Genomic DNA, 27,458 nt, shown 5'->3' with positions numbered 1-27,458 from the left:
ATTAGTCTTTCAAACTAAGCGTGTAATAAAAATCTCAATGCTGTTTTCACATGCAATATCTTAAAACTATGCCTCCTCAAATATATTTTTGTATTGTCTTCTATAGCCAAATGCAGGATTTAATGGTTATACTACTAAATTTCATCTTACTAGATTCAGCCTCAACTCCAGAAGTAGAGATAACTTTGAATCTTGCATATATATTTAAATATCTTGACTTTTACTGCAACCTCCTAGTGCTCAGAGGCAGAAGTTGGGAGCGGGGCAAATGTGCCAAAGTCAGACTCCAGGTTCTTGTCCCCGGCTTCAACCAGAAAATACTTTCTGGTTAATAGAAAATTAATTTTATGATAGGGTTAACATAAAGTTTATTTTTTGTCAAAAGTTTTTGTCATAGAAATTTTCAAAACCACTTTTTAGAGCAAGTCACTGGTAACTTCCCCAAGAATGTAGTCAATAGCACACCCTTATCCCTCCCCCAACTTGCCACCCCACCTAATTTAGATGATTTTAAGGTTAAAATTTTGTATGATTTACACAATATTGATGAAATTGTGTGCTGCTAATTTTAATAAATCATTGATCTATTTAAGTTATTTGGAAAAGATCGTAACAATTTGGTGTCTTAGTGAATATTCTGATGATGTATACTTTTGAATTCCTACCCTCCACCTTTCAACAAAAAATGGACTTCTGCAAAAGTATTTATCAATTCTAAAAATGCTTACAATTCAATAATCTTGTCTTGCACTTTCTGTGGAAAAAAGCTGCATTTTTTGCCAAGTTCAGAAAAGAGATTTTGCCATTTGTGTGGGTAATTCACAGTCTATTTGCTCTGTTCTGGTTCTTTTCCCCCTCCTTTCACCAATATACCAGATGTGTTAAAAAGAAGAGAAGTAGTATTGTAGTACCAAATAATCTTATACTAACAGTCTTGTGGAAGAAAAGTTAATTTGGGAACTATGTAACTCCCTTTCAGACTATTCATTAAACCCGGTATAAACCCAATCATATTATGCTTCATCTCTTATTTACCATTTCAACAAAATCTCAAGGAAAAACCACTGTTAAATGTGTTGCCTACATGCAGATACATCACCATCTAAATTTATTTACCTTTTTAAAAAAGATTTTGACAGAAAGATAGAGAGAGAGCACAAGTAGGCAGAGCAGCAGGCAGAGGGAGAGGGAGATGCAGGCTCTCTGCGGAGCAGGGAGCCCCACACGGGGCTAGATCCCAGGACCCTGGGATCATGACCTGAGCCGAAGGCAGACGCTTAACCAACTGAGCTACCCAGGTGCCCCATAAATTTATTTACCTTTTTGATAAGTTTAACACATCAAGGGAATACTATAGCCTATTTTTCCTATTCCTGATGATTCCAGGTTGGATTCTGATAATATTCCCACACGGTCACATGGCAACTTGATGGTACAACTAAGACCAGAATCCTGGGATTTGGATTCCCAGGATTTTCTACGGTACCATGGTGATGTTCAAATACTTACAGGAGGTGCTAATCATTAAAAAGGGGAGCACCAGTGTAAAAAAATAATCAATATGTGACAATTTAAAGGTAATGTACTCTGGGAATGCAGGCTGGTGCAGCCACTCTGGAAAACAGTATGGAGGTTCCTCAGAAAGTTGAAAATAGAGCTACCATACGATCCAGCAATTGCACTACTGGGTATTTACCCCAAAGATACAAATGTAGGGATCCGAAGGGGTACGTGCACCCCACTGTTTATAGCAGCAATGTCCACAATAGCCAAACTGTGGAAAGAGCCAAGATGTCCATCCACAGATGAATAAAGAAGATGTGATATATATATATATATAATATTCCATATTCCACAATGGAATATTATGCAGCCATCAAAAGGAATGAAATCTTGCCATTTGCAACAATGTGGATGGAACAGGAGGGTGTTATGCTGAGCGAAATAAGTCAATCAGAGAAAGACGTGTCATATGACCTCACTGATATGAGGAATTCTTAATCTCAGGAAACAAACTGAGGGTTGCTGGAGTGGTGGAGGGTGGGAGGGATGGGGTGGCTGGGTGACAGAGATTGGGGAGGGTATGTGCTATGGTGAGCGCTGTGAATTGTGCAGGACTGTTGAATTGCAGATCTGTACCTCTGAAACAAATAATACAAAATATGTTAAAAAAAAGAAAAGATAGCAGGAGGGGAAGAATGAAGGGGGGGAAATCGGAGGGGGAGACGAACCATGAGAGATGATGGACTCTGAAAAACAAACTGAGGGTTCTAGAGAGGAGGGAGGTGGGAAGATGGGTTGGCCTGGTGATGGGTATTAAAGAGGGCACGTTCTGCATGGAAAAAAAAATAAAAACTCAAAAGAATTTTTTATTATAAAAAAAATAAAGGTAATGTACTCTCACAGCCCTCTCCCACTTAGAAAATTCTTCCTTCTCCAGTTTCAAGTTATTTAGTTGGTCAATTTTTTTAACTTAAAAGTGAACTCAAGTCTGCTTCTTCTACTAAGCAAGATGTGAAATAAATGAAATTATTACAACCTTACATTATGATCTCCCAAGAGGTGCAAACTGTATAATTGTTTCCCCTCTCATTCCCAAAATAAAATCATCTTTGGCTGGGAAATGATTGGTTACACAAAACAATGTATAGAAATTAAAACACTTTAATATAATATAAACATTTCCAGAATATAGACTGATTTTGTATCAGTACATTTTGAGAGCTTTTTAAAACTATATATCATCTAAATTTATTATAGACTGTTTCATTTTCACTTTCAGAACTAGAAAATATAAAAATACACTGCAAATTAGATTTAACAAACAAAAAAATCAGTCTAAATCGCTTCATACATTTTTCTTGGGAGAAAACCAAGAAACAAACACACAACAACAATAATAAAATACCAACACTATCACAAACCCAAACAAGGAATGGATTCTCTAATGCCTGGTAATTCTCTCATTTAAAATAAATTATCTCCCATGGGTAAATAATTCACCACCACAGCAATTTGAGGAATAGAAGTAAAGACAACCTCATTAAGCAAAATTACATTATATGTAAGAAACGTACTTTTTCTTTTTTTTTAAGAAAATGAAGAAAAGTAACTTAAGGAAAAGGCATATTGAATACTTTTACTTCACTTGGCTTTTGTTAGAGGTTAAAGTTAACTGTTCACTTAGGAAAATTCAAATAACAACAATTTCATGAAACCAAACTCTTCAACTTATTTCTTCAATTCAACCGTAAGGGAACAAAACTAAAAAGTTCAAAATCCAAGAGTAGACTCATCCCAAAGCATTATCTTTCTTCAACAGGTTTACTTTTCTTTTCTATTCTTGTGTTCTTATGTTCTTCTTTCTCAGAGGCTAGGTTTATGCTTGTTTCTTCTTTCAATTCATTTTCAATTTTTATACCCCCCCAAAAAACTAAGCTTTCCTGAATTGACAATAACCATATTCACCTCTTCTCTTCTTCATTGGATGTTTTTGGTTTTTGTCTAAATCCATTTTCTAAACTGATTTCTTCAATTCATCCTTAGGTAAACAAAATGAAATGTTCAAATTCCTAGAACAGATTCCTCCCAAAACATTGACTCTCATCTTTTCTTCAACAGGTTTCCTTTTCTCTTATGTTCTTGTTGTGTTTTTATGTTTTTCTTACATTCTTTCTCAGAGGGTAGGTCTAAGCTTGTTTGTTTCTTCTTTCAATTCAATTTCAATTTATACACACAAAAACTAAGCTTTCCTGAACTGACATTGACTGTATCCACTGCTCCTTTTCTTCACTAGATGTTCTGTTTGTCTAAATCCATGTTCTTAACTGATTTCTTCAATTCATCCTTGGGTAAACAAAACTAAAAGCTCAAAATCCAAGAATAGATTCATCCCAAAGCATTTCCTCTTCTGTCTTTTCTTCAACAGATTTCTTTTTCTCTTTCTTGTGCTTACGTTCTTCTTTCTCAGTGGGTACACCATGGCTTTTTTTCTTTTTTCGATGTTTAAGCTTTCCTGAACTGACACTGACTTTATCTCCCTCTCTTTTCCTTTGTCGGATGCTCTTGTCCTTATCTAGATCAGTATCCTCATAACTCTTTTTCCTTTTATGCTTGGACTGCTCTTCTTTCTCTGGCCTTTCTTCACTTTCCTCCAGGTGTCTTCTTCTTTTCTGATGTTTCCGTTTATGATCTGCTTGATGGTCACTGGTACTGTTTTCTGAGGAGAGGTGCTTGTAAACTTCAGATTCTACACTGTATGGGCCAGAGTTATTTTCTTGCTGACTAAGGCTCAGGGGTACTGGTTTTTCTGGGAAATAGTCTCTGATGGGTTGACAAGAGGTCATGGAGTCTAGTCTCTGTTTGCTGTCATTAGTTGGTAAGCAATGAGGTAACTGGTTTTCTACTGCTTGTGAAATACTGTATGATCCTGTATAGGTCTGGGAAGTCTCAAATGGGAGTTTTTGCTCAAATATTCTATGTTTGGGTCTGGAATCAACCATTTCTTTGTACTTATGGGTTTCCGTAGAGCTATCATTAATCTTTCTAAAACAAGTCTTTGGCTCTAGTCCTCTGGCTTTCTGCACTTTGATGTAATCTTCAAGTTCATCTTGGAAAGAATCATAAGTCCTCTTTGAATGAGCTGGTAACCGGTGATGTAATTGGCTTTCCACTGGTGAAATATTATATGGTTGTTGGTAGGTCTGGGAAGTCTCAAGTGAACATCTTTGCTCAAATATTCTTTGTCTGGGTCGAGAATCAACTTCTCTGTACCAACGGGTTTCCATAGAGTTCTCTCTTATCTTTCTGAAACAAATCTTTGGATCTAGTCCTCTGGCTTTCTGCACTTTGATGTAATCTTCCAGTTCATCTTGGAAAGAGTCATAGGTCCTCTTTGAATGAGCTGGTGAGCAATGAGGTAATTGGTTTTCTCCTGTTTGTGAAATATTGTATGATCCTGGGTATGTCCGGAAAGACTCACATGGGAGTCTTTGTTCAAACATTCTATGTCTGGACCTGGAATCAACTACTTCCCTGTACCCACGGGTTTCCAGAGAATCCTCTTCCATCTTTCTGAAACAAGTCTTGGACTCTGATCCTCTGGCTTTCTGCACTTTGATGTAATCTGCACATTCATCTTGATAAGAGTCTTGTGTCTTCTTTGAATTCTTCACTAGGTTGATAACAATGGATTCTCTGCAAAGAAGACAGTAGAAAGTTCTTAGGTTATTTTATTCTGAATATTTTCTTTGCTTTCAAAAAGATTAGCTTAGGATGGGTTAGCCTGGTGATGGGTATTGAGGAGGGCACATTCTGCATGGAGCACTGGGTGTTATGCACAAACAATGAATCATGGAACACTACATCTAAAACTAATGATGCAATGTATGGGGATAATATAAGAATAAAAAAATTAAAAAAAAAAGATTAGCTTGGAAAAACAAAAACAACAAAAGCCCAAACAAATTTAAAAAACCTACTGCAATATAAAAGCTATAAATCATCACTTTTTATGCCAAAAAGCAGCAGCAGGGATAGTCAGATATTTCCCATGTACCTCACAATTTTTTACACACAAAAAATGTTCAGGGCTGAGATAAAAAGGGAAGATGCAGACATAGCTGCTACTGTCTTAGTACTTAAAATGTAAGGCATGTTGGGATATGCGGGAAAGGACCAATAATATTTAATGCCCCAAAGATGGTCTGATCTGAATGTCACATTGTTTTAAAAGTTTTAATTAGTTCCTTGTATAGATCTATAAATATAATGGCTATTTATTCTGGAACTCTGAGATTAAAAAAAAAAGTCTGAAGATTAATTTGGTGAATCAATTTAGCTCCTAAGTATTCAGACTCAAAGTAGATATATTTTCTACCAGAATAAAATAATGTAACAGAAACACTATGCTTTGATTTTTAAAGCAACAAACCAAAAATACAATAGTTAAGTGCCCCTCTGTCCTGCTACCTGACTTATCCAGTCCTTAATTGTCCACTTAATCCTCTCCTCCTTAAAACAATAAGATAGAATGGAATATTTATCGAGCTCCTATTATATGCCAGGCCAGGCACCTTACACAAATTTTTAATATTTCATTATAACAACTTCATATTGGAGCTGTCCAAAGTTATACACTTATTAGAAAGACAGATCTGATATTCCAATCCAGGTCTGTCCAACAGCAAGACCTTTTTTCTTAACTACTGTACCTCGCTGGAAGGATGATGACCAGATCACTTTATCTCCTGGAACTAAGAACCTTCCAGGACTTAATTGAGTTTGTATGGCTCAATGAGAATGATCCTTTAGCATCTCCCCAGAGAAGGATAATGCTGTCTGGTCAGGAGGGGTGCCAATTAGCCAGCTCTGCCAGTATACTATCATGGCTAGAAAAGTCCCTAGGGGATTCAAATACCATCACCTACAAATACCATCACCTATAGCAGTATCAACTCATAGGGAAATGAATGCCTAGAAAGTTTGTAAAGTACATGCAAGGGTATTTGACAGAAGCCCTGCTCTTTGGTGTCACAGGAGGATTTTGGTAAAAAAATATACTTACTTAATTTGGTGTTCACTTCCTTGCATATGGGATCGGAACATTTCTAAAGATGTAAAGGTGATATTACAAATATGGCAAACGTAGGTTCTCATAGTAAATGCTGAAAAAATAGAGAGTCCAAGTTAAGGAGGTCAATACGGACACACTTAGAATCACAAAGCTGGACAGGAATTTACTGAGATCATCTACTGAAATTTCCCAATTTAAAGATAAGGCCCAGAGAGGTCAAATGATTTGGTCAAAGTCAAAGAGCCAGTTAGTAATAGAGATAACCTCTCAGCGCCCATACTTCTTAATTTAGAGCCCAGAATTCTTTACACTACACCACACTGCTTCTCTAGGCTTGGCCTTTCCTAAGAAACTGCTATCTGCCTGCCTATTGTTTCTACATGAAAGTGTAGCAGGCACTTCAAATTTAGTACATCCAACCAACGATTGCCTCTTAATCCCTTAACCAACCTTTTTGCTTGCTCCTAATTCTCTTTCCACCCAGTAAAAACCTGAAAGTTCCCAAAAGATCAAACAAAAGCAAATTTTTACTCTCTTACCTGAAATCACTGTAGTGCATTAGTTTACCAAAAGTAATTTCCACAGACAGATTTTAGAAAGGAGAGAGGTTCAGTGAGCCCCACTCTCAGGATAAAAGCTGAAAGCAAAATTCTAAAAACTACTAGTTACCACTTCAAAAGAGTCAAGAACTATAGAATAGGCATACCAGCTACCTCTCTATTCTGCTTCTTAGGTAGAATTGAAAGCAGGGGATAAATTAATCTTTATTTTCTTAACCTCATTATTCTTCCATTTTCTCTTTGGTCAGAAGTAGCAAATTAATAAATTTCATAAGCCAAATATAAAAAACCCCACCCTAAAGAAGGGGCAATAAATTGGTGGCTGCAGTAATTTTAGGGTCAAGCGAGGTCATCTTTTGAATCAAACAGCACCTTAATCATTCAAAGGATGCTAAATTAATCATTATCAAGTGTATGGGTCTTGTCCAAGCAAAGATTATTCATAGAAACAAGAGAATATTGTCAAGGGGAAAGAAAGATGCTAACTTGGAAGAACATGAGGCCTCTGCTTACTATTGACAGATACTCTAGTGGGCCCAGGAGAGCTCAGCAGGTTATGCCAAAGACTGAATGAATGATTCCTCATAACTATCCTCTCTCCCAGTGCTCTGATTTCATGCTCATCAAGTCACTTTCTGATTATAATTTGGTTTCCCATATTCTTTGATCCCAAAAAAGGGATACCCTGGATGATAGATCCAAGTTTTAAAAACCCTGAGAACTGAAAAAATATATATCTTCTCCTACCATAAATCAATATCAGAATGACAATGTATTAACTTAAATTACAATGTTTCCAGACTTCTCTGATAAGAGTTACTTGGAGCATTACTTAAATATAGATCCCCAAGCTCCTCCCTTGGAGAACATGATCCGCTGTCTCTAGGAGAGGGAATTTGTATTTTAACAATACCACAGGTAATTATTCTTAGAGAACATGTGGGAAATACACTAAGGGAATACCTTTCTAGTTCCTTGATTATTTATAAGTGTTTGCCAAGTTTGTTTGTGGTCTGGTCAGTCCCTGATTTGAGGCTGATCTACTGTGAAGATTCTGGACTTCCTGCAAAGCTAAGGACTAAATCCAGGACTATGCATGCTCACAACAAACCTTTTCAAAAAATTAATATCATTATCTAACAAGTGCGCAAATTAAAACTCAGATTTGCTTGGCCAACACCATACATTTTGAGAGCACCCAAGTTATGCAAGATAAGCAGGACACCTGGTTTCCTCTAGGTTAGTGGTTCTCAATGCTAGCTACACATTAGAACCATGTGGAAAACTTTAAAAATATTCATGTTACAGGTCCACGTCAGCCCATTTAAATCAGAATCTCTAGGAATTGAACCAGGCTTTCTTACTTTTTGAGAGCGTTTTTAGATGATTTTTTTTTTTTATACAGCCATTGTTGAGCACCACTGCCCTAATATCAAGCCAATGATCTTCATTATGATTATAAACTCAGATTATATTTCAGGGGTTTTACATATTTGTTTAGTGCTTATAAAGTATATAGTATACATAATATTCTCCCCAGTTCCTCCTTTGTTTCTTTACAAGTTATATTGGAAGATTGTAATATAGGTAATATAGGGGTTTAGAGAAGCTGCAGGTCACATATAAAAGGTCCAGAGGCAGTTCTGGAACTCTGGTCTGATTACTATTACCTTAGCCCTTGTCTTTTTCATACCCTGATATTCTTTATCTTTTTCTAGATATAGACATCTCAGAAAATAATATATAAAAATGGTGTAAACAATTTCTGTGAAGATATTGGCTCCAAGTTCAGAATTCCTGGTCTAATCCTTCTGTAACCTGCCTCCACTATGTTTCTTTTTCTTTTCCTTTTTTAATTGAAATATAATTAATAGTGTTACATTAGTTCCAGGTGTACAATATAATGATTCAACAATTTTATACATTATTTAGTGCTCACCAAGATAAGTATACTCTAAATCTCTTTAATCCACTATGCTTCTTACACTTCATCCAGAAACTCAAGCTTCTTTGCATCTCATAGCTTTCAGAATCTTCTATAACCTAACACTTGTGGTGCCCATTTTTCTCCTAATCACAGCTCTATCTTATAACTCCCCAGACTAAGATCTTTGTTTTCAAAGCACAGATAGGGGAAGTACATGTCTTTATAGTCTAACGTTGTGGTCCTCAATCTTAGCTCTATATCCTAATCAATTGGGGAGTTAAAAAAGAGAAAACAAAACACTAATGTGTAGGTCCTATGGATTCTAATTTAATTGATTTGAGGAATGGCCTGAGCATTGAGATTTCTAAAAGCTCCCTGTATGTTTCTAACATGTAGTCAAGGTGAGAACCACCGGTCTAATAGCTTAAATGGAAAATAATCAATTGAGAGCTACATATAAGCAAAAATGCAACTTAATGTGGGATTTACTTTATGAAGTAAAGTAGAAAAAGTCTAATTTACCTGTTTTTAAGTTACGACAGGAGAAAAAAAAACATTTTAAAAAAAGTAACATTTGTTAAGGACCTATTCTGTGATGGATACTGTACTGCTTCATTTCATCCTTTGACAATACTGTGAAGTAGCCTTATTTTTACTTTACACCTGAGGAATCTGAGGTACAACCGGGTAAGTGACTTGAAACATATCTCCCAATCTATGTTTATTCTTCTACATGACACCGCCTCTCAATAAACAATTAGCAAATACTGAGAAAAACTATGTACTTATTACCATATAAAGTGCTGAGATGGATATTGCAGAATAAAATATAATCCCTTGTCTCAAGGAGGCTAATTCAGTTAAGGGGCTAAAATTAATGCAATTGTCAACGAAAAAGTGAAGTCTATGAGGAATCAGAGGAGGGGGAGAATACCAGCAGCTAGAGCAGTGAGGGAAGTTATGATGGATCTTGGAGAACAAGAAGGATTTGAATTGTAAGGAAGGCAGATAAGGGCATTCCAGGGGATGAAAACAGTATCAGATATGGGAGAGACAGAAATGAGCATGATGTGTTGACTTCAAATAATCTGTTCAACAAACGCTAAGCACCTTAGCGTTAGCTAATCTAGCATTATGCTAGATTCTAGGGTTACAAGATGAATAAAATGGGCAGGTTGCTCACAAATCCAAGTGAGAAACATATATAAACAAAGAATTTCAATCTCATTTGGTAAAAGGTAAGAGGTGTGCTTAAGGGGTATGGAAGCTCAAAGAAGCAGAGTATGGGGGTCTGAAGAAGGCTACTGGAAGAGATGATGCCTTCAACTTGGAAGGATGAACAACAGTTAACTTGACGAAAAGAGTTGAGAAGAGTACTGTACGGAGAGGGACTAGCATGATAGAAGCATAGAAGTGTTTATAAGAACTTCTTAAAATTTGGAATTGTTGTGGAATAAAATATAACAGGACAAGATGGAAGAAGCAAAAAGATGTCAGATCAGAGATGTATAGGTTATGCTACAGAGCCTAGACTTTTTATCCTGTGTATTGGGAAACCTTGAACTGTTTTAAGTAGTAAGTGACATGGTCAGCTGTGTGTTTGAGAGAAGTCTCTCCTCTAGCTGCAATATGGAGGATAAATTTGAGAGCAACAAGCCTCAAAGTAAGGAGACCACATGTATGTAAATAACTAGATGAGGCAAGAGATAAGGAGGGCATGAGCTAGAACACAGTAGGGATAGAGAAGAGCAAGGAGACTGGTGAAATATACCATTAAAACTGGCAAAACTAAAAAAAAAATAAAAACTGGAAAAACTTGGTAACTGATTGAATGTGGGAGATAAGTTTACCTGAAGGGTGTGAGAAGGGAAGTGTAGAAGAGTGGAAGAGAGTCCTGGAGAGTGGTGTGGGTTTTAAAATCACGGCTGAGAGGAAAGTGAAGGAAAAGGTAAAGGATTAAATAGGACTACAAGTCCACAGAGATTGGATCCCAAGACTCTGTTGAGGTACCCAATCTCTAGCTTTACATAATTTTCCATAGCGTCACCCAGTATCCTGAATGTAAAAGTAGAAAAGGTGGACTGTGGAATTTATTCAGGGTTGAAATCTTGCTACTAAGGAGTGAGAGAATAACAATGAGGTATATGTAAAGCCTTCCAGAAGGTTGTTACAACATTGAAGTGTGAAATGATGGTAGTGGAAATGTAATGGAAAGGAAAAATAGTTCTAATAAGACTTGATAAGACTTGCTGATGGACAGGATATAGGAAAATTGAGTAGTTGAAGATGCCCTCAAAGATTCAAATGTAGGTGACTAATAAATGGTACAATTGGCAAAGACAGGAATCTTGGGAAATTCAAGTTGGTTTTAGAGAAGATTATTAATTCAATTTTAGGTATGTTGAGTCACAGGTGAAGGTGAAATATCTAAGTGCAATAATGAGGCTAGAAATTAGTAAGATAAACAAAACAAATACAATAAATAAAAAAATACATACATACTTTAGTTCCATATCGTTATGGTAGCCATTCCTGTGCTAATAAGATCTGGCCCGGATGAGGGACATGAAGAAAGCAGTGAGAATGATGAAGAAAGAGAGATTAGGTATAGTAGGAACATATATAAACAAAACAGATGGAAAAAAGGCAGAGACAGAAAGAAGGGAGAAAATGGGGTGATGAATGAAATAGTTAAGGTGTCATGTATCAAATGGTTTCTGTCTTACCACTTGCTCGCTTATAATATGGGCTTCTGCTGTTCTGTTCTTTGAAATTCTCATTAGCTAATTTAAATTCTCCAGCTATTTTTTAATCCTCAAATGTTTACTGTTCTTAAAATGGGACAGTTAAAAGCAGGGCTGAAAATTTGTTCTTTGAGCTCTATTATGCTAATGGTCAGCACTCCCTCCCTGGCCAGATGAAAATTTCACCAAAATTCTCCTTCTCTTATTCTAATAACCTTGAAACTTCAGAATGCTAAAATGACTCTCCCTTTAGAAGTGACCAGAGTATGTACACTTCTCATAGTTGACTCAGTTCCAATTTTACCTAATGCTGTCCATTAAACTAGAAGGTACTTATTTCAGATATCCTCACCCCAGCAATAGGAAAAATATCCTAACAAGTTAAAGTTTGTCATTTCTCCAAACATCTACTACTTTCAGAAGCCCTACCACTTTTATTTCTACACTTGCCTAAATCAACATTCTTCAAATTCCTAGATAAAAACACAGATCTCTATGTAACTTTTTGAGATATGTTGAATCACATTAATTAGGAAACTTAAATAGTACCAATGCAGGGTTAGCACTCAATATATCAAGATTAGCAGTTCACTGATTCTATATTAAACTAATCGCTATTGAGGTAGGCCTACTCTGTGCCAGTTTCTATCTCTAGCACCGGAAATACAGATGAGTTAGGTGAAATCCCTTCCCTCAAAGATCTTATACATTCTAGTGGGAGATAAAGACGCACAGAGAGAAAATTAGACATGCAGGCTAAGGAAACACAGAAGATAAGTCTTGAAGGGAGTGAAAAGGCTTCCCGGAAGTAGTATGTTAAAGAATGAGTTAGGAATTAGATAAAGAAGAGGAACATGGAGATGTTCCAAAATGGCAGCATGAAAAAGGGCAGAGAGACAAGAAATAGGGTAATGGTTTCTGGAAACCATAAGCAGTTTGCAGGTTCTGACCTATACAGATCATGGCAGGAAGTAAGAGGGGATAAGCCTGGAGAACATAGGCAGGGAATGATGGTAAAGAGCTATGAAGCTTAGATTTTTATCCTCAGAAAAAGGAGAAACAAGTGAGGATTTTAAAGTAGGGAATGACCTGGAAGGATGTGCACTTTAGGTGAAACACTCTAGTGGTTAAATTGAGGGTAGATTTGGAGAGACAAAACTGATGGCAGGGATAGTAGTTAGGAGGCTGTGGCAATATTCTAGAACAATGCTTCTCAAAATTTAATGTGAGTACAAATCCCTAGGGATCTTGTCAAAATGCAGTTTCCGTTCCAGCAGGTCTGCAGTGAGGCTTGAGATTCTTTTTTTCTAACAAGCTCCAAATGATGCTGATGATGCTGGCCACAAACCACACTTTGAGTACCAAAGCTCTAGGAAAGATGTTGAGGGCCTGACCTAGTATGGGAAGAGTAGAGCTGCAGATAAGGGACCAGGTAAAACAGTCATGGCTTGGTGTTTCATTAGATATAAAAAGTGAAGAAGGTAGTGTTGGGGGATTCACAGTTAACTACAGGTTTCTACTCTGAATAACTGAGTGGAATTGAAATGGATATGAGGTATCCAGGTAAAGCAGTAGCTGCCAGTTGGATATGAGTCCAAAGCTTGACAGAAAGGTTATAAGCATACAGGTAAGAGATGAAATCCGGGGAACAGCTTAGATCATGTTTGTAGAGTAAGGCCAAGAATGGAGCCACAGGAACACCTACATTTAGGTAATGAATTAAAAAAGAGCCCCCAAAGAAAACAGAAAAGAAACAGAAACACAGAAGAAGAACCAGAGCATAAGGAGTTACATATGACAAAGAAGAGGGCTTCAAGGTGGGAGTAATGAACATTTTCACATGAAGCAGAAAGGTCTAGTAAGAAAAGAATTGAAAAATAACAGTGAGTGGAGGAAAAGAAGTGGGAAGAAGAGAGAATATGAAAAAGGAATAAAATACACTAGTAGTGAGAAGGTGCCTGTGGGGGAAAAATGAAAAAAAAAATGGTTAGAAGAGCAAGTGGATTATTCCAGTCAGGATCAGAATCTTTATTGTGCCTGAATTCTTGCCAGTCTTTCTAGCTCCTTTGTTAATTCTCTCTCCTTCCCACTTCCACCAATTTAAATCATATACATCCTCTATGAAGGTTTTCTGAACCATGATGTTTCACTCCTCTAGTTACCAAAAATATGTACATAAAAATTCATGTCTGTAGCCTCTTGCAATGAAGTGTTATTAACCCAACTAGTTTAGACACTTGCTCCTTCAGGGAAAATGGTATATCCTCATTTGTATTCCCAACAATGACTAGCCTAGCACCTTAGAGACACTTAAGCCATACTTAGTGACTGAATAATGTAACCACATGACACTAGTTAAAAATACTTCCTTATGTACCTATGATATAACATGGAACCACGGGAATACCTATATTTGATTTTATAATTCATAAAGGTCATCTAAACTTTCTGAATCTCATTTTCTAGAAAACCAACAGACAGAACTAGATGGACTCTGAAGTCCTTACTCATCTAAAATTGTATAATCCCATTACTGCTATCAAACTACAGCAAATTGATATATACATAAACCAGTATGTTTTATAAAATATCAACTTCCTATGAAAGAATTTTGGGATATTTTTACTGTTTACCATTTGCATCTGATTTTGCTGGAAGAGGTTTCTCTCTTATGTTGTCTACAAACTTCTTCCTAGCTTCATTTCTTTTGTGTTTTTTCCCAACATAATGCTGTTGGGCCATTAATGGACTATTAAAGGAAGCAGGACAGAGCTTGCAATACTTGTTTGGATTATTCAAATCCAAAGCACTGCTGGAAGAGGAAGGCATAGTCTTGTCTTTAATCCCACCTGGAGGAGGCTTGACGGCAAGGGGCTTCAGAAAAGTTGATTCTGCAGAAGTAGTAAGAGGCACATCTGCTGAAATAGTTGTAATGAGAAGTGATCAACATATATTCAGCTATTAGAGCTGCATTCATTACAAAGTACTAGGGGAATTCAGAATTCTTTGAAAACTGCTATCTTTGGACTTTTTTCCACACAGGGCTGTTGGATAAAGGTACTCAGGTTAAAAAGAATTTCCTTCTGTGAGAATAGAAATTTGAATACAAGTCTGTCACCAAGTTTCTTCAACAAAGGTACAGGGAAGAATATTCAGCATCAGGCATTGGCTAATTATATTCACTGGAAAAATCGATGAAAGCACGAGAGCTTAGGATGGTTCTTAAAATCAGTGAGGGTAAAACAGATGGTACCAACTTCTAAGCTGGTGTCTTTCTTGAGTACCCCAGTAAGTCTATCCAGTCCAGATCTGTGGTGTTTGTATCAAAATAAAATTTATGCAGTTGTTTAAGGCTATAAAGTTATATGTTTCCACAATTATAGTTATTTCAGAGCTCTTACATTTAGTATCCTACCTGAGCTCAAATTGATGAATTTGGGGGACTGAAAATAAGACTTTACAAGATGCTTTCTATTGTAGGGCATATGGATTCTAACCCTCCTTAGATGACAGGAAGAAAAACAAATATACAAAAATTAGAGAGACTAGAATAAGTTTAAAAATAATTCTGGTTTAATTTTTTATTATTGTTCACAGTACTATTATTCATAGTATTCTTTTATTTATTTATTTATTATGTTCAGTTAGCCACTGTATAGTACATCATTAGTTTTTGATGTAGTGTTCAATGATTCATTAGTGGCGTATAACACCCAGTGCTCATCATTATTAAGAAAATAGTATATTTTAAGTTTGGATGAGGCCTACAGTATGGATTGGAAATTAATGTTGGTAAATTTTCCATACTAGTCATGCCTTATTCCTAAAGTGTTGAAGCTAGTGAGAATGTGGTAAATTATTTATTCCAGAGGATTAATCATCTTGTTTTTTCTTCTGGCACACAAATTTTTCAAAATACAAGTTTGATTTTCCAGGGTGTACTCTGCCATCTTAGGCCAGAAGTGAGATCTTCAGGCTAGATTTCTCATGTGCTGGTGACTCAACATCACTGGAAGGAGGAAAGAGGCAATGTTTTACGGTTCTCTGTATCTTTGGGATCTAGCATAAAATAAGTACCCATTACTGATTGATGATGTTGGTGGTACTTTATTAGAAGAAAGAAATGAACTATCAGGGTAGAAGAAGATTCTGTAACTTACTATTTTTTTTTGCTTGTAGTTATAGTCAGAAAATGCTACACCATAACTATATTATGGTAAAAATACTGGTGTGAACACACATGTGAGATAATGTTCTAGAAAGTACTAAAAAAGAAAAAATGAGATAGATGGCAAGGGAAAGAAGAAGGAGCTAAGTAAGATTTTATGATTTGATTAGAAAATGGAGAGCTCAGGCTGCTTTTTGTTGTTTCTTTATAGCAGCATAGCAAATCACCTGTTTTCATTTGTATTTAATAAATTAAAAAGGAAAGGTCATAACATTTCTTAAAATTTAGCTAGCAATTATAATCTCTATATTAAACGACAAAGATACACAAAGAGATTAACTGGGCAGAAGAAGAATAATCAAGTTATTACTCCAGAATGAAAGTCTCTCCAATAAAAAAATGGATAGCAAAGTTGGACAAAAAATGGTAAGGAGACCCTGTATTGAAGCTAAAGAGGTGAATGTAATCTTACCCATCTCTGGCTGAAATCCTGATGGAGATACCTGATCATTCTCCTCCATTAATTGCTTCAGTTTTTTAGCATGGACTTTTCCCACATAGTGAGACTGAGCAACAACTGGGGAGCTAAATATCATGTTGCAGAGATCACAAAATTTGTTTCTGTCCGCTACTTCACTCCTGTGGACCTGAAATAAGCACAATCTTGTTAGAATGATTTGATAACTCAAAGTCTAGAATTACAACATCAATATAGGCCACTTACCTGAAAATTCCTAACATCCATCTTCATTTTCTTACCAGGCACTTCATTTTGTTCCCCATGCATTTGAAAATAAAACCTAACATTTTGAGCATGTTTTTCACTCTGAAAAAAGATATAATATGATTTTGTTTATGCAACAACAGAGGCACTCTGAGTTTACACCTCTTTGAAGTTGAGGACAGCACTTGTGAGTTGTAATATATGTGGTGTGTACCAAGTTTATGAAAGAGCTTCACATGCTTTTTCAAATCTCTAACTCTCAGTTAAAATGAAATGCTATAATTTAGAGGTCAATAACTTTTATTTTCTTGTTTTTGACAGAGACTCCTGGTTGCTTCCCAATATCAAATTTCTTCTTCTAAGTTACATGTCTTGGGCAATATACCCAGCTAAAAGACTGCATGTTTCAGCTTCCCTTTCAGCAAAATGTAATCATGTGACTAGATCCTGGCCAATAAGATATAATCTGAACTATTGGGTGGAACTTCTGCGAAATCTCTTTAACAGGCCGAGGGATGAGCCCTTCTAACCTTCTTCCCTTCTGTTTCTGGAATTAAGATGGAAAGGTCACAGTTCTAACAGTCATCTTGGACTATAGGGGATCTTGAGGACAAAAGCTAGCTTAGCAGAACAGAAAGACAGAAGACGCCTAGGTTCCTGATGATGTCATGGAACTGTCATACCAGCCCTGCACTGCCTACCTCTCAAATTCTTTTATGTGAAGATTTTAACCCTTCCAGGTTAAGCATATTAGAAAAATATCTAAAAAATGTGTACAAAATAAATAATAACAAAAATATTCGTGTAGGTAGAAGGGAAACTCACATTTCTGAGCACATGCTATGATACAATCATTATCTATAGAATTTTAAATTATGAAATATATCCATCTTACAGAAAAGTACAGGAAATAATATAGCTGAAGCCCATATCCACCACCCAGTTTTAACAGATGTTAACATTTTGCTATCTTTCTTTCAGATCTTTTTTAAAAGAGGTAAAGTTTTATATATATGTCCTATCTCTTGTTATAAATACCACTCAATATGTGGTTTGTCTTTTAACTTAATGATGATTTTTTAAATGTAAAATTTCGCCACCACATATCTTTATTTTAAAGCTATAGCAATGAGGTGAAACTACTGTACAGAAAGGCAAACAAAGCAATATAATAATACAGAATAATAGCCTCAAAACATATATATGAAATTTAGTATATGACAGAAGTGCCACTACAAATCCATGTAGCAAGAATGGACTGTGAAATATAAGTGCTGGGACACCTGGCTATCTGTATGAAAAAAAGTCATAAAACACCCTCCTCCATATGCAAAATTCAATACGAAATGGAGTAAATACATTAATATGAGAAACAGAACTTTTAGAAAATAGAGGGAAATATCTATATGACAAAAGTGCAAAAAATGGTTGCTTAAACATATAAGTATAAACACAAAGGGAAATATTAATAAGTGCAACACCCTTAAAACTCAAAACTTCTTTGTCAAAGATTAATTGACCCTATAGTTGTGGGTTCATTTTTGGATTTTCTATTCTGTTCCATTGATCTAAGTGCCAGTGGCATACTGTTTTATCACTACAGCTTTGTAATAGAGCTTGAAGTCCAGAATTGTGATGCCTCCAGCTTTGCTTTTCTGTTTCAAGGTTGCTTTCGCTATTCCAGGTGTTCTGTGGTTCCATATAAATTTTAGGATTGTTTGTTCTAGCTCTGTGAAAAATGCTGGTGGTATTTTGATAAGGATTGCATTAAATGTGTGGATTGCTTTGGGTAGTATACACATATTAACAATATTTGTTCTTCCAATCCAGGAGCATGGAATGTCTTTCCATTTCTTTGTGTCCTCTTTAATTCCTTTCATCAGTGTTTTATAGTTTTCAGAGTATAGGTCTTTCCCCTCTTTGGTTAGGTTTATTCCTAGGTATCTTATTGGTTTTGGTGCAGTTGTAAATGGGATTGATTCCTTAAACCTCTCTTTCTGCTGCTTCATTACCGGTGTATAGAAATGTAACAGATTTCTGTACGTGGATTATGTATCCTGAGACTTTACTGAATTCATTTATCAGTTCTAGTAGCTTTTTGTTGGAGTTGTTTGGGAAAACTAGACAGCAACGTGGAAAAGAATGAAACTGGACTACTTTCTTACACCACGCACAAAAATAAATTCAAAATGGATTAAAGACCTAAATGTGAGAACTGAAACCATAAAAATTCTAGAGGAGAACACAGGCAATGACCTCCTCTTTGACACCAGCTGTAGCAAATTCTTTCTAGGTAGGTCTCCTAAGGCAAGGGAAACAAAAGGAAAAATACACTATTGAGACTTCATCAAAATAAAAAGCTTCTGCACAGTGAAGGAAACAGACAACACAACAAAAAGGCAACCTACAGAATGGGAGAAGATATCTGCAAATGACATACCTGATAAAGTGTTAGTATCCAAAATATATAAAGAACTTCTCAAACTCAACACCCAAAAAATGAATAATTCAGTTAAAAAATGGGCAGAAGACATGAATAGACATTGTTCCAAAGAAGACATCCAGATGGCTAACAGACACATGAAAAGATGCTCAATGTTACTCATCATCAGGGAAATACAAATTGAAACTACAATGTGATATCACCTTACACCTGTCAGAATGGCTAAAATCAACAAGACAAGAAACAATAGGTATTGGCAAGGATGTGGAGAAAGGGAAACACTCTTGCACTGATGGTGGGAATGCAAACTGGTTCAACCATGCTGGAAAACAGTATGGAAGTTTCTCAGAAAGTTGAAAGTAAAACTACCCTATGATCCAGCAATTGCACTACTAGGTATTTACCCAAAGAATACAAAAATACTAATTCAAAGGGATGCATGAACACCTATGCTTATAGCAGCATTATCTCAATAGCCAAATCATGGAAACAGCCCAAGTGTCCATTGACTGATGAATGGATAAAGGTGTGTGTGTGTGTCTCTCTCTCTCTCTCTCTCTCTCTCACACACACACACACACACACACACACACACACACACACCCCATGGAATATTACTCAGCCATCAAAACGAATGAAATCTGGGATGCCTGGGTGGCTCAGCTGGTTAAGTGTCTGCTTTCGGCTCAGGTCATGATCCCAGGGTCCTAGGATCGAGTCCCACGTCGGGCTCCCTGCTCAGTGGGGAGTCTGCTTCTCCCTCTGCCTGTTCTGCCTGCCGCTCCTCCTGCTTGTGCTTGCCCTCTCCCTCCCCCCCCCGACAAATAAATAAAATCTTTAAAAAAAAGAATGAAATCTTGCCATTTGCAATGACATGGATGGAGCAGGAGAGGGAGAGTATAATGCTAAGGAAAATAAGTCAGAAAAAGATTAATACCATATGATTTTACTCATATGTGGAATTTAAGAAAACAAATGAACAAAGGGAAAAAAGAGAGTGAGGCAAACCAAGAAAAAGACTCTTAACTATAGAGAAAAAACTGATGTTTACCAGAGGGGAGGTGAGTGGGGAGATGGGTTAAATAGGTGATGGGGATTAAGGAATGCACTTGTTGTGATGAGCATTGGGTGTTGTATGGAAGTGTTGAATCACTATATTGTACACCTGAAACTAATATTACACTGTATATTAACTGTTAAGAACTTAAATAACTTAAGAAACATTCAAAACTTCTACAGTACTGTTCTATTTGACATGTGCAATAAATTCTATATACTGAGATCGTCTGATAGTATTAACCAAGCTGTATACTAAAGAGGAAAAAAAATCACCTTTTCAAGTACAGTATTTGTATGGAAATGCTTTCAAATATATGGAAAGTTATATATAGTTTTGATTTGATGATTTAATAACCATAAGCACCAAACTTCCAGATGGCACTGAAATTTAAATTTAAAAATATGCTACATTATCAACAATAGCCAAATTATGGAAGGAGCCCAAATGTCCATCAACTGATGAATGGATAAAGATGTTGTATATATAAACAATGGAATATTACTCAGCCATAGAAAAGAATGAAATCTTGCCATCTGCAATGACATGGATGGAGCTAGAGAGTATAATGCTAAGTGAAATAAGTCAATCAGAGAAAGACAGATACCATATAATTTCACTCACATGTGAAATTTAAGAAACAAAACAAACGAGCAAAGTGGAAAAAAGAGAGAGAGAGAGAGAGGCAAACCAAAAAATAGAATCAACTACAGAAAACAAAGTGATGGTTACCAGAGGGGAGGTAGGTGGGGGGTGGGTTAAATAGGTAATGGGGACTGAGGAATGCACTTGTGATGAGCATCAGGTGTCGTATGTAAGTGTTGAATCACTATATTGTTCACCTAAAACTAATATTGCACTGTATGTTAACTAACTGGAATTAAATAAAAATTTGAATAAGAGAAAAAAAATGGTAACCTATAAAATCTATAATAAAATCGATAAGAAATGGAATTTTAAGAGACATGTACAGCCCATTTTCTGTTCTTATTAAAACCATATTGCTTTTCAAAAATGTATTTTGGAATTCAAACAATTCAGTTTAAAAGTACTTATTTCATAATACAGTGAACAGCAAACCTGACTCTTAGGAAATCTAGCTTTGCTCTCCCCAAATTTTCCCAGAGCAGAATAGCTTTTCAAAGGTTCAGAATTCTATAAAACATTTTTAAAACCCAGTCTTTCTGAAAACGTATAACCTTTCAAAGTACTAGAGTTGACAATGCTGTAAATATCAATTTCATTTTATAAAGTGCCAATTTTTTAATTGTAGGCTAGTAGCAAACATTTTGTAATTACACAATGTGTAAACTTATCTGTTTGCTTTTTAATATCATGAATTTTTTTTGCAATGTATTTTTATTGCCTGCATTATTTGCAGAGTTCTGTGAAGATAAGGACACTGTATTATTTATAATTCAATCCTTATAACTATCGAAGTTCTGAAGTATTGTAAGTTTTCAGTAAGTATTTGTTAATAAAAAATGCTATAACATTACATAATGCTTTGTTGCCATTAAAATATTATTGCCATTAAAATATTACAGAAAAATAAAAAGATGTAATGATAGGACAGGCGTCCAGAATATGCTCTTATATGAAAAAGAAGTAAAAAGCAACATATACAATTATCTTTTGTTAAAGTGTGTGTGTGTGCACATGCACATGCAGAAAGCATACTGGAATCATATCAGCAAAAGAGAAGTTAAATGATGGTTACCTACAAGTGACAGCATTATAACTGAATGTGATTTTCTCTTATTTTTGTATATTTTCTACACTGAATAGTACTTCATAAGCCCACAAAAAGCTATTTTCTCAAATTTAAATTCAAATGGTTCGAACCACAGTTATCACAGAGCCCCCTGATTGTGTGTCTCTCTTTACTAACTCTAAATCTTTGAACTATGGGGTCTGAGGATGTACTCGGCACTGTCACATATTTGATTTCACTTAATTCTCATGAGCTCAGTAAGGGAGATTTTACCATCCCTATTTTGCAGGTTCAAGAAACATGCTCAGAGAAGTAAAGTGACTTGCCTAGGGTTACACAACAATGATGGAGTTAAAGCTTGAATGCAGGTCTTCTCAATCCAAAGCCAACAGAATTTCCCTATCTGTAATTATAGTAACTGAATCCCAGTCAACATAAGAACTGAAATATAGCTGCCAATAACATTAGCAATGGGCAAAACGAGGTGTGTTTAAAAAAGTAAAGTTGGCATTGTATTTTTTAAAGCGAATTTATCTAGTACTTTTGGTAACCTAAACACTAGATATGAAAGAAATCAATAGCTAATCATATGATATAGAAATGGGGAGGGGCAACACCAAATGAAAGAAAAGAACACTGGACATGAAATCAGAAGAAATCATTTTTAAGTTTAGTCATGCCAATGATGCTATGAATAATCATGATCCCTCTGGGTCTCAGTTTTTAAATCAATAAACCAAAGGTGTAAGAACATTAAACATTCTCTCTCCTAGCTTTAGAATTCTATGGTTCTGTGATTAAAAAGATGTTGGCTAAGTCAAGTGCAAGACTGGTTTATTTTGTTTTTACAGTCTTTATTTGCTATAAAGGAAGACTCTGGAGTTCTATAATATCCCTTTACTCACATTAAGTTTCGTACTCAAGCTTTATAATGCCTCCCTTATATTTACTATGAGGACATGAAGGATATAGTGGCTTGATGAATACAAAGGGAGGCAGAATGGTGTGAAGAAAAGGAAAGAAGCTTTGGAGTCAAAAAGACCGATTTTAAACCCAAATTCCCCAAACTTAAGCTAGTAAGTTGCTGTCCCTCTCTGAGCCAGTCTCCTCATCCATCAAAGGGAAATACTATCACCTCTTTCACAGGATTTTCATAAGAATCAAAAATGATAAAATATGAAGTTTATCTGCTACATTTAAAAACCTTTAAATGAGTTTGGAGGATAAACAAATATATAAATAAATATATGTATACATTAAATCATAAAAAATGAAATAAAATAAAAACTTCCTATAGACTCTGTTCCCATTATTTTTAACCTACCTCATAATGTGAAATCCTTTGTGATTCAAACTGTAGCACCACTCCACAAATATTACAAAAGTTATCTGTATAAAGTTCAGTCTTCTCCTCTTCACTCCAAGTCATATCTATGAATAAAATAAAGGAAGGTGAGACTGTATATCACATTAATGAATATTTAGAAGTATCATTTTCATTCTTCAACTATCTATTACTTCATATGTCACCTCAAATCTGAGTGCCTGTGAGGCTACATAATAACTTTTTGCTTATTGAGGTTGCAACTTAATATGGGTATATTAAGTATGCTTCTAATGTCTGATATAGTAAGAATTACTTATTTAGTACGATAAGTCTAGGCCATATCATTCCAAAGGAAAAGTTATGGGGTTATCAGTAACTTCATGAGCTTCATGGGATGATCTAGGGCACCAATAATGAAAGGCAGGATTAAAAAACCCAGCCTTGGAATTTTGTTTTACAAGAGATAATCCTAAGAAAAGCATTGTTTTAAGACTGTCACTTATCTAGAGCTATGGCTATAATGTTATCTAAAAATCATTTGGAACCACAAAGAAACTTTGGTCATGGTGGGCAAACATCCTCCATTATTGTAAAAAGACTAGCATACCCATCTGGCAAAACATGTCTCACACAAGCCCCTCAAAGCTATAAAGTTATGTTCATGTAATGACATCTAGAAATTATGCTATAGTGTTTCTCACTGTAGTAATAACACATACTGAAACTTTCTGCATTTACACTTGAGGTCCACACTTCTACCTAAGATTCTTAACAGGTGCAATGTATTCTGCCAAAGTTTATTAGTTTATCTATAAGTTTCAAATCACAAAACATCAAAATTTTGCTCACTACTTGGCTATTTAAATGAATAAGTTGATACCACATATTTATGGAGCAATGCCAATGATACATTAAATTAATAAACTGAGCATACTGGTAAGATTTTGAATTTCCCTTTAAAATCTTTAGTAAATATTATAGTTTGTTGGCAATATAACTTATTACCTAAGTTAAGTTTCTGTTGTAGAAGAAAAAATATAACAAATCCAGTTCCCAACACTAACAAAAATTAATTATACACCACATAGAAAAAATATGGAAAGAAATAAGTTAAATTTAAAAGTGGTTAACTCTGGGAAATGGGGCTAGAAAAGGAACAAAGGGAGAAACTTTAACATTTTATTCTTTATAGTTACCTTGTTTTAATTTTTGCAAAACACATGTAAAACTTTCTATTTAAAAACCTTTAAAGATATTTATTTTATTAAGATTTATTTATTTTAGAGAGAGAGTGTGTATGAGCAGGGGGAGGGGCACAGGGAGAGGGAGAGACAGAAAGAATCCTCAAGCAGACTCCCCACTGAGTGTGGAGCCCAATGGAGGGGGCTCAATCCCAGGACCCTGAGATCATGACCTGAGCCAAAATCATGAGCCAGCCACTTAACTGACTGCACCACCCAGGCACACCTAAAGATACTCATTTTAAAAGTTATGTCAGATATCTTCAACTAAGCTTAATTTTCAGTATCACTGTATGCACTAAAAAGGCTTTCTTAAAAAATTGCCTGTCCAAGATAAGAATAACTATAATTAACATCACTAATCATCAGGGCAATGCAAATTAAAACCACAATGAGGTATCACTTTACACCTGTGAGAACGGCTAAAATCAAAACCACAAAAATTAAAAGTGTTGGTGAAGATGTGGAGAAAAAGGAACCCTCATACACCGTTGAGAATGCAACATTGGTGCAGCCACTGTGGAAAACAGTATGGAGCTTCCTCAAAACTTAAAAATAGAATTATCATATGATCTAGTAATTCCACTACTGGGTATTTACCCAAAGAAAATGAAAACACTGTGTTTATTGCACCCCTATGTTTATTGCAGTGTTATTTACAATAGCCAAGATGTAGAAGCAACTCAAATGTCTATCCATAGACAAATGGATAAAGAAGATGTGATGTGTGTACACACACACACACACACAATGGAATACTACTCAGCCATAAAAAATGAAATCTTGCCATTTGCTACAACATGGATGGATCTAGAGGGTAGAATGCTAACAAGTCAGTCAGAGAAAAGACAAATACCATACCATTTTACTCATATATGGAATTTAAGAAACAAAACAAATGAACAAAGTAAAAAAGAGGCAAACCCAAAAAGCAGATTCTTAAATACAGATCAAAACCTGGTGGTTTCCAGAGGGGAGGTGGGTGGGTGAAGTGGTGAAATAGATAAAAGCATTAAGAGCACACTTATCTTGAGAGACTATGGACTCTGAGAAACAAACAGAGGGTTCTAGAAGGGAGGGGGATGGGGGGATGGATTAGCCTGGTGATGGGTATTAAAGAGGGCATGTACTGAATGGAGCACTGGGTGTTATACGCAAACCATGAATCATGGAAAACTACATCAAAAACTAATGATGTAATGTATGGTGATTAACGTAACAATAAAAAAAGCCAACAAAACAAAACAAAACAAAGAGTACACTTATCTTGATGAGCACTGAAAAACAGAATTGTTGAATCATTACATTTAGTAATGTAACTAATTACTAATGCAACTAATATAATACTTTATGTTAATTATAGTTTAATAAAAAGAAAGAATAACTGTAATTAGGAACATGTCAGAAATGCCTTGACAAACACTTAAAAATTTATCCCTATAATATATCGATAGTATCCCCTCTGAATTATTTTTTAGATTGTTTTAGAATATATGATTTATCTTTGACTCTAAAATCAGCAAGGTAAAGAGGTTAAAATGTATTTCAGGACTTCCCTTGTTTCAGAATTAACTATTATATGCAATTTGAGCATACTGGTAAGATTTTGAATTTCCCTTTAAAACCTTTAAATAGTAAATATTATAATTTGTTAGCAATATATCTTATTACCAAAGGAAAGCTTCCTTTAAGAAGACAAAAGGAACTACTAATTTAGAAGTTCAAAAATTCCTAAAATATAACACTCATTTCTCTCTTAAATCAATCTTTAATTCCAGATTTCCCCAGGTCTAAATACTCAATGTTTGAAACTCAATGTTTCCCAACTCAAGTTGGGAAATACCAAGGACGAGTATTTTATTTATTTATTTATTTATTTATTTATTTATTTATTTATTTATTTATTTATTTATTTTCAATTTTTTAAATTATTATGTTATGTTCATCACCATACATTACATCATTAGTTTTTGATGTAGTGTTCCATGATTCATTATTTGCATATAACACCCAGTGCTACATTGAAAAAAAAAAAAAGGATGAGTATTTTAACCCAGCCTTTCATTACCGGTACCCCACATCATTTCCAGGAAGCCCATGAAGTTACTGGCACCCCTGTAACTTTTTCTTTAGAATGGTATTGCCTAGACTTACTGCCTTTGACTCATTTCCTCAAACAAGCTCTTGGTCTTTTTTCTTTATTAAATGGCACAATATTTCAGGCTCAAAGTCTCAGCCATTCTTCTCCCCAGAAAATCACTATTTCACGTCAATTCTAGCTTATAATGTCATTTCATATCCATCTCTTCCTTTTCACTTCCCATAACACCACTCTAGTTCAGGCCATCAGTGCCTTTAGGCATCATTTAGCTTTATGATATTTATTGAAGTTAGTTTCAAAGTACTATGGTAGACATTTTGGAAAGAGATAAGGAAAAAGAATGAGCATCTATTGAAGGCCTTCTATGTGTCAAACAAAACAACAGCTTACCCCTTTAGTCCTTAAAACAAATATGCAAGGTAAGTGGCATTTCACATATTCTGAAGATTAGAAAATAGGGATTCGGTACAATCAAAATTACTTGTCACATGTGTTATTTGGTGGAGCTAAAACTTTGCTTTATCTCTACTTTTTCCATTATATACATTACTGTCCCACATGTTAGAAACGATGAATTCCTAATCTCAAGGAATTTACAATTTAGTAATTTTAGTAAGTGTATAGAAAAAACGATGATCCCAAAATCAAATGTCATAAGTGATAAAAGACATGAGGTACAATGTGTTCCTGCTGAGGAGTTTGAGAAAATCTTTCTAGAGAACAGGTTTTGAACTAAGATTTAAAAGATGTGTAAAATTCAGATAAAAAAGTGGAATAAACATATTTGGGGAGAGGCAAGTATATGAAGGACAATAATTGAAAGGTTGGAATGAGGCCAAATCATAGCTGTCTTCACTAGGGCATTTGGATTGAATTCT

At 35.4% G+C, this 27,458-nt stretch overlaps 1 protein-coding gene across 4 annotated transcripts in view; it reads right to left on the bottom strand.

The window, feature by feature from the left end:
* Window positions 1–3,512: 3,512 nt before the first annotated feature.
* ZMAT1 (zinc finger matrin-type 1) overlaps window positions 3,513–27,458 on the bottom strand; it is a 35,950-nt gene continuing 12,004 nt past the window's right edge. The window contains exons 2-7 of one of the 4 annotated variants that reach the window (XM_035020994.1): window positions 23,236–23,342; window positions 16,698–16,799; window positions 16,446–16,620; window positions 14,439–14,723; window positions 6,566–6,665; window positions 3,513–5,196 (exon numbers count right to left, since the gene is read on the bottom strand). In XM_035020994.1, coding sequence (XP_034876885.1) covers window positions 3,870–5,196; window positions 6,566–6,665; window positions 14,439–14,723; window positions 16,446–16,620; window positions 16,698–16,799; window positions 23,236–23,342 — 2,096 coding nt within the window. In that variant the 3' untranslated portion in view covers window positions 3,513–3,869. Of the gene's footprint in view, window positions 5,197–6,565; window positions 6,666–11,559; window positions 13,646–14,438; window positions 14,724–16,445; window positions 16,621–16,697; window positions 16,800–23,235; window positions 23,343–27,458 lie in introns of those variants that run through there. The other 3 variants (XM_035021075.1, XM_035021229.1, XM_035021147.1) reach the window with 3 other exon arrangements.

The sequence above is a fragment of the Mirounga leonina genome, unplaced genomic scaffold (genome assembly GCF_011800145.1).
Source record: "Mirounga leonina isolate KUSES-001 unplaced genomic scaffold, KU_Mleo_1.0 Mir_101414, whole genome shotgun sequence".
Classification (NCBI taxonomy): domain Eukaryota; kingdom Metazoa; phylum Chordata; class Mammalia; order Carnivora; family Phocidae; genus Mirounga; species Mirounga leonina.
The sequence above is the reverse complement of the archived record's forward strand: the minus strand, read 5'-3'. Positions and strand labels throughout refer to the sequence as shown.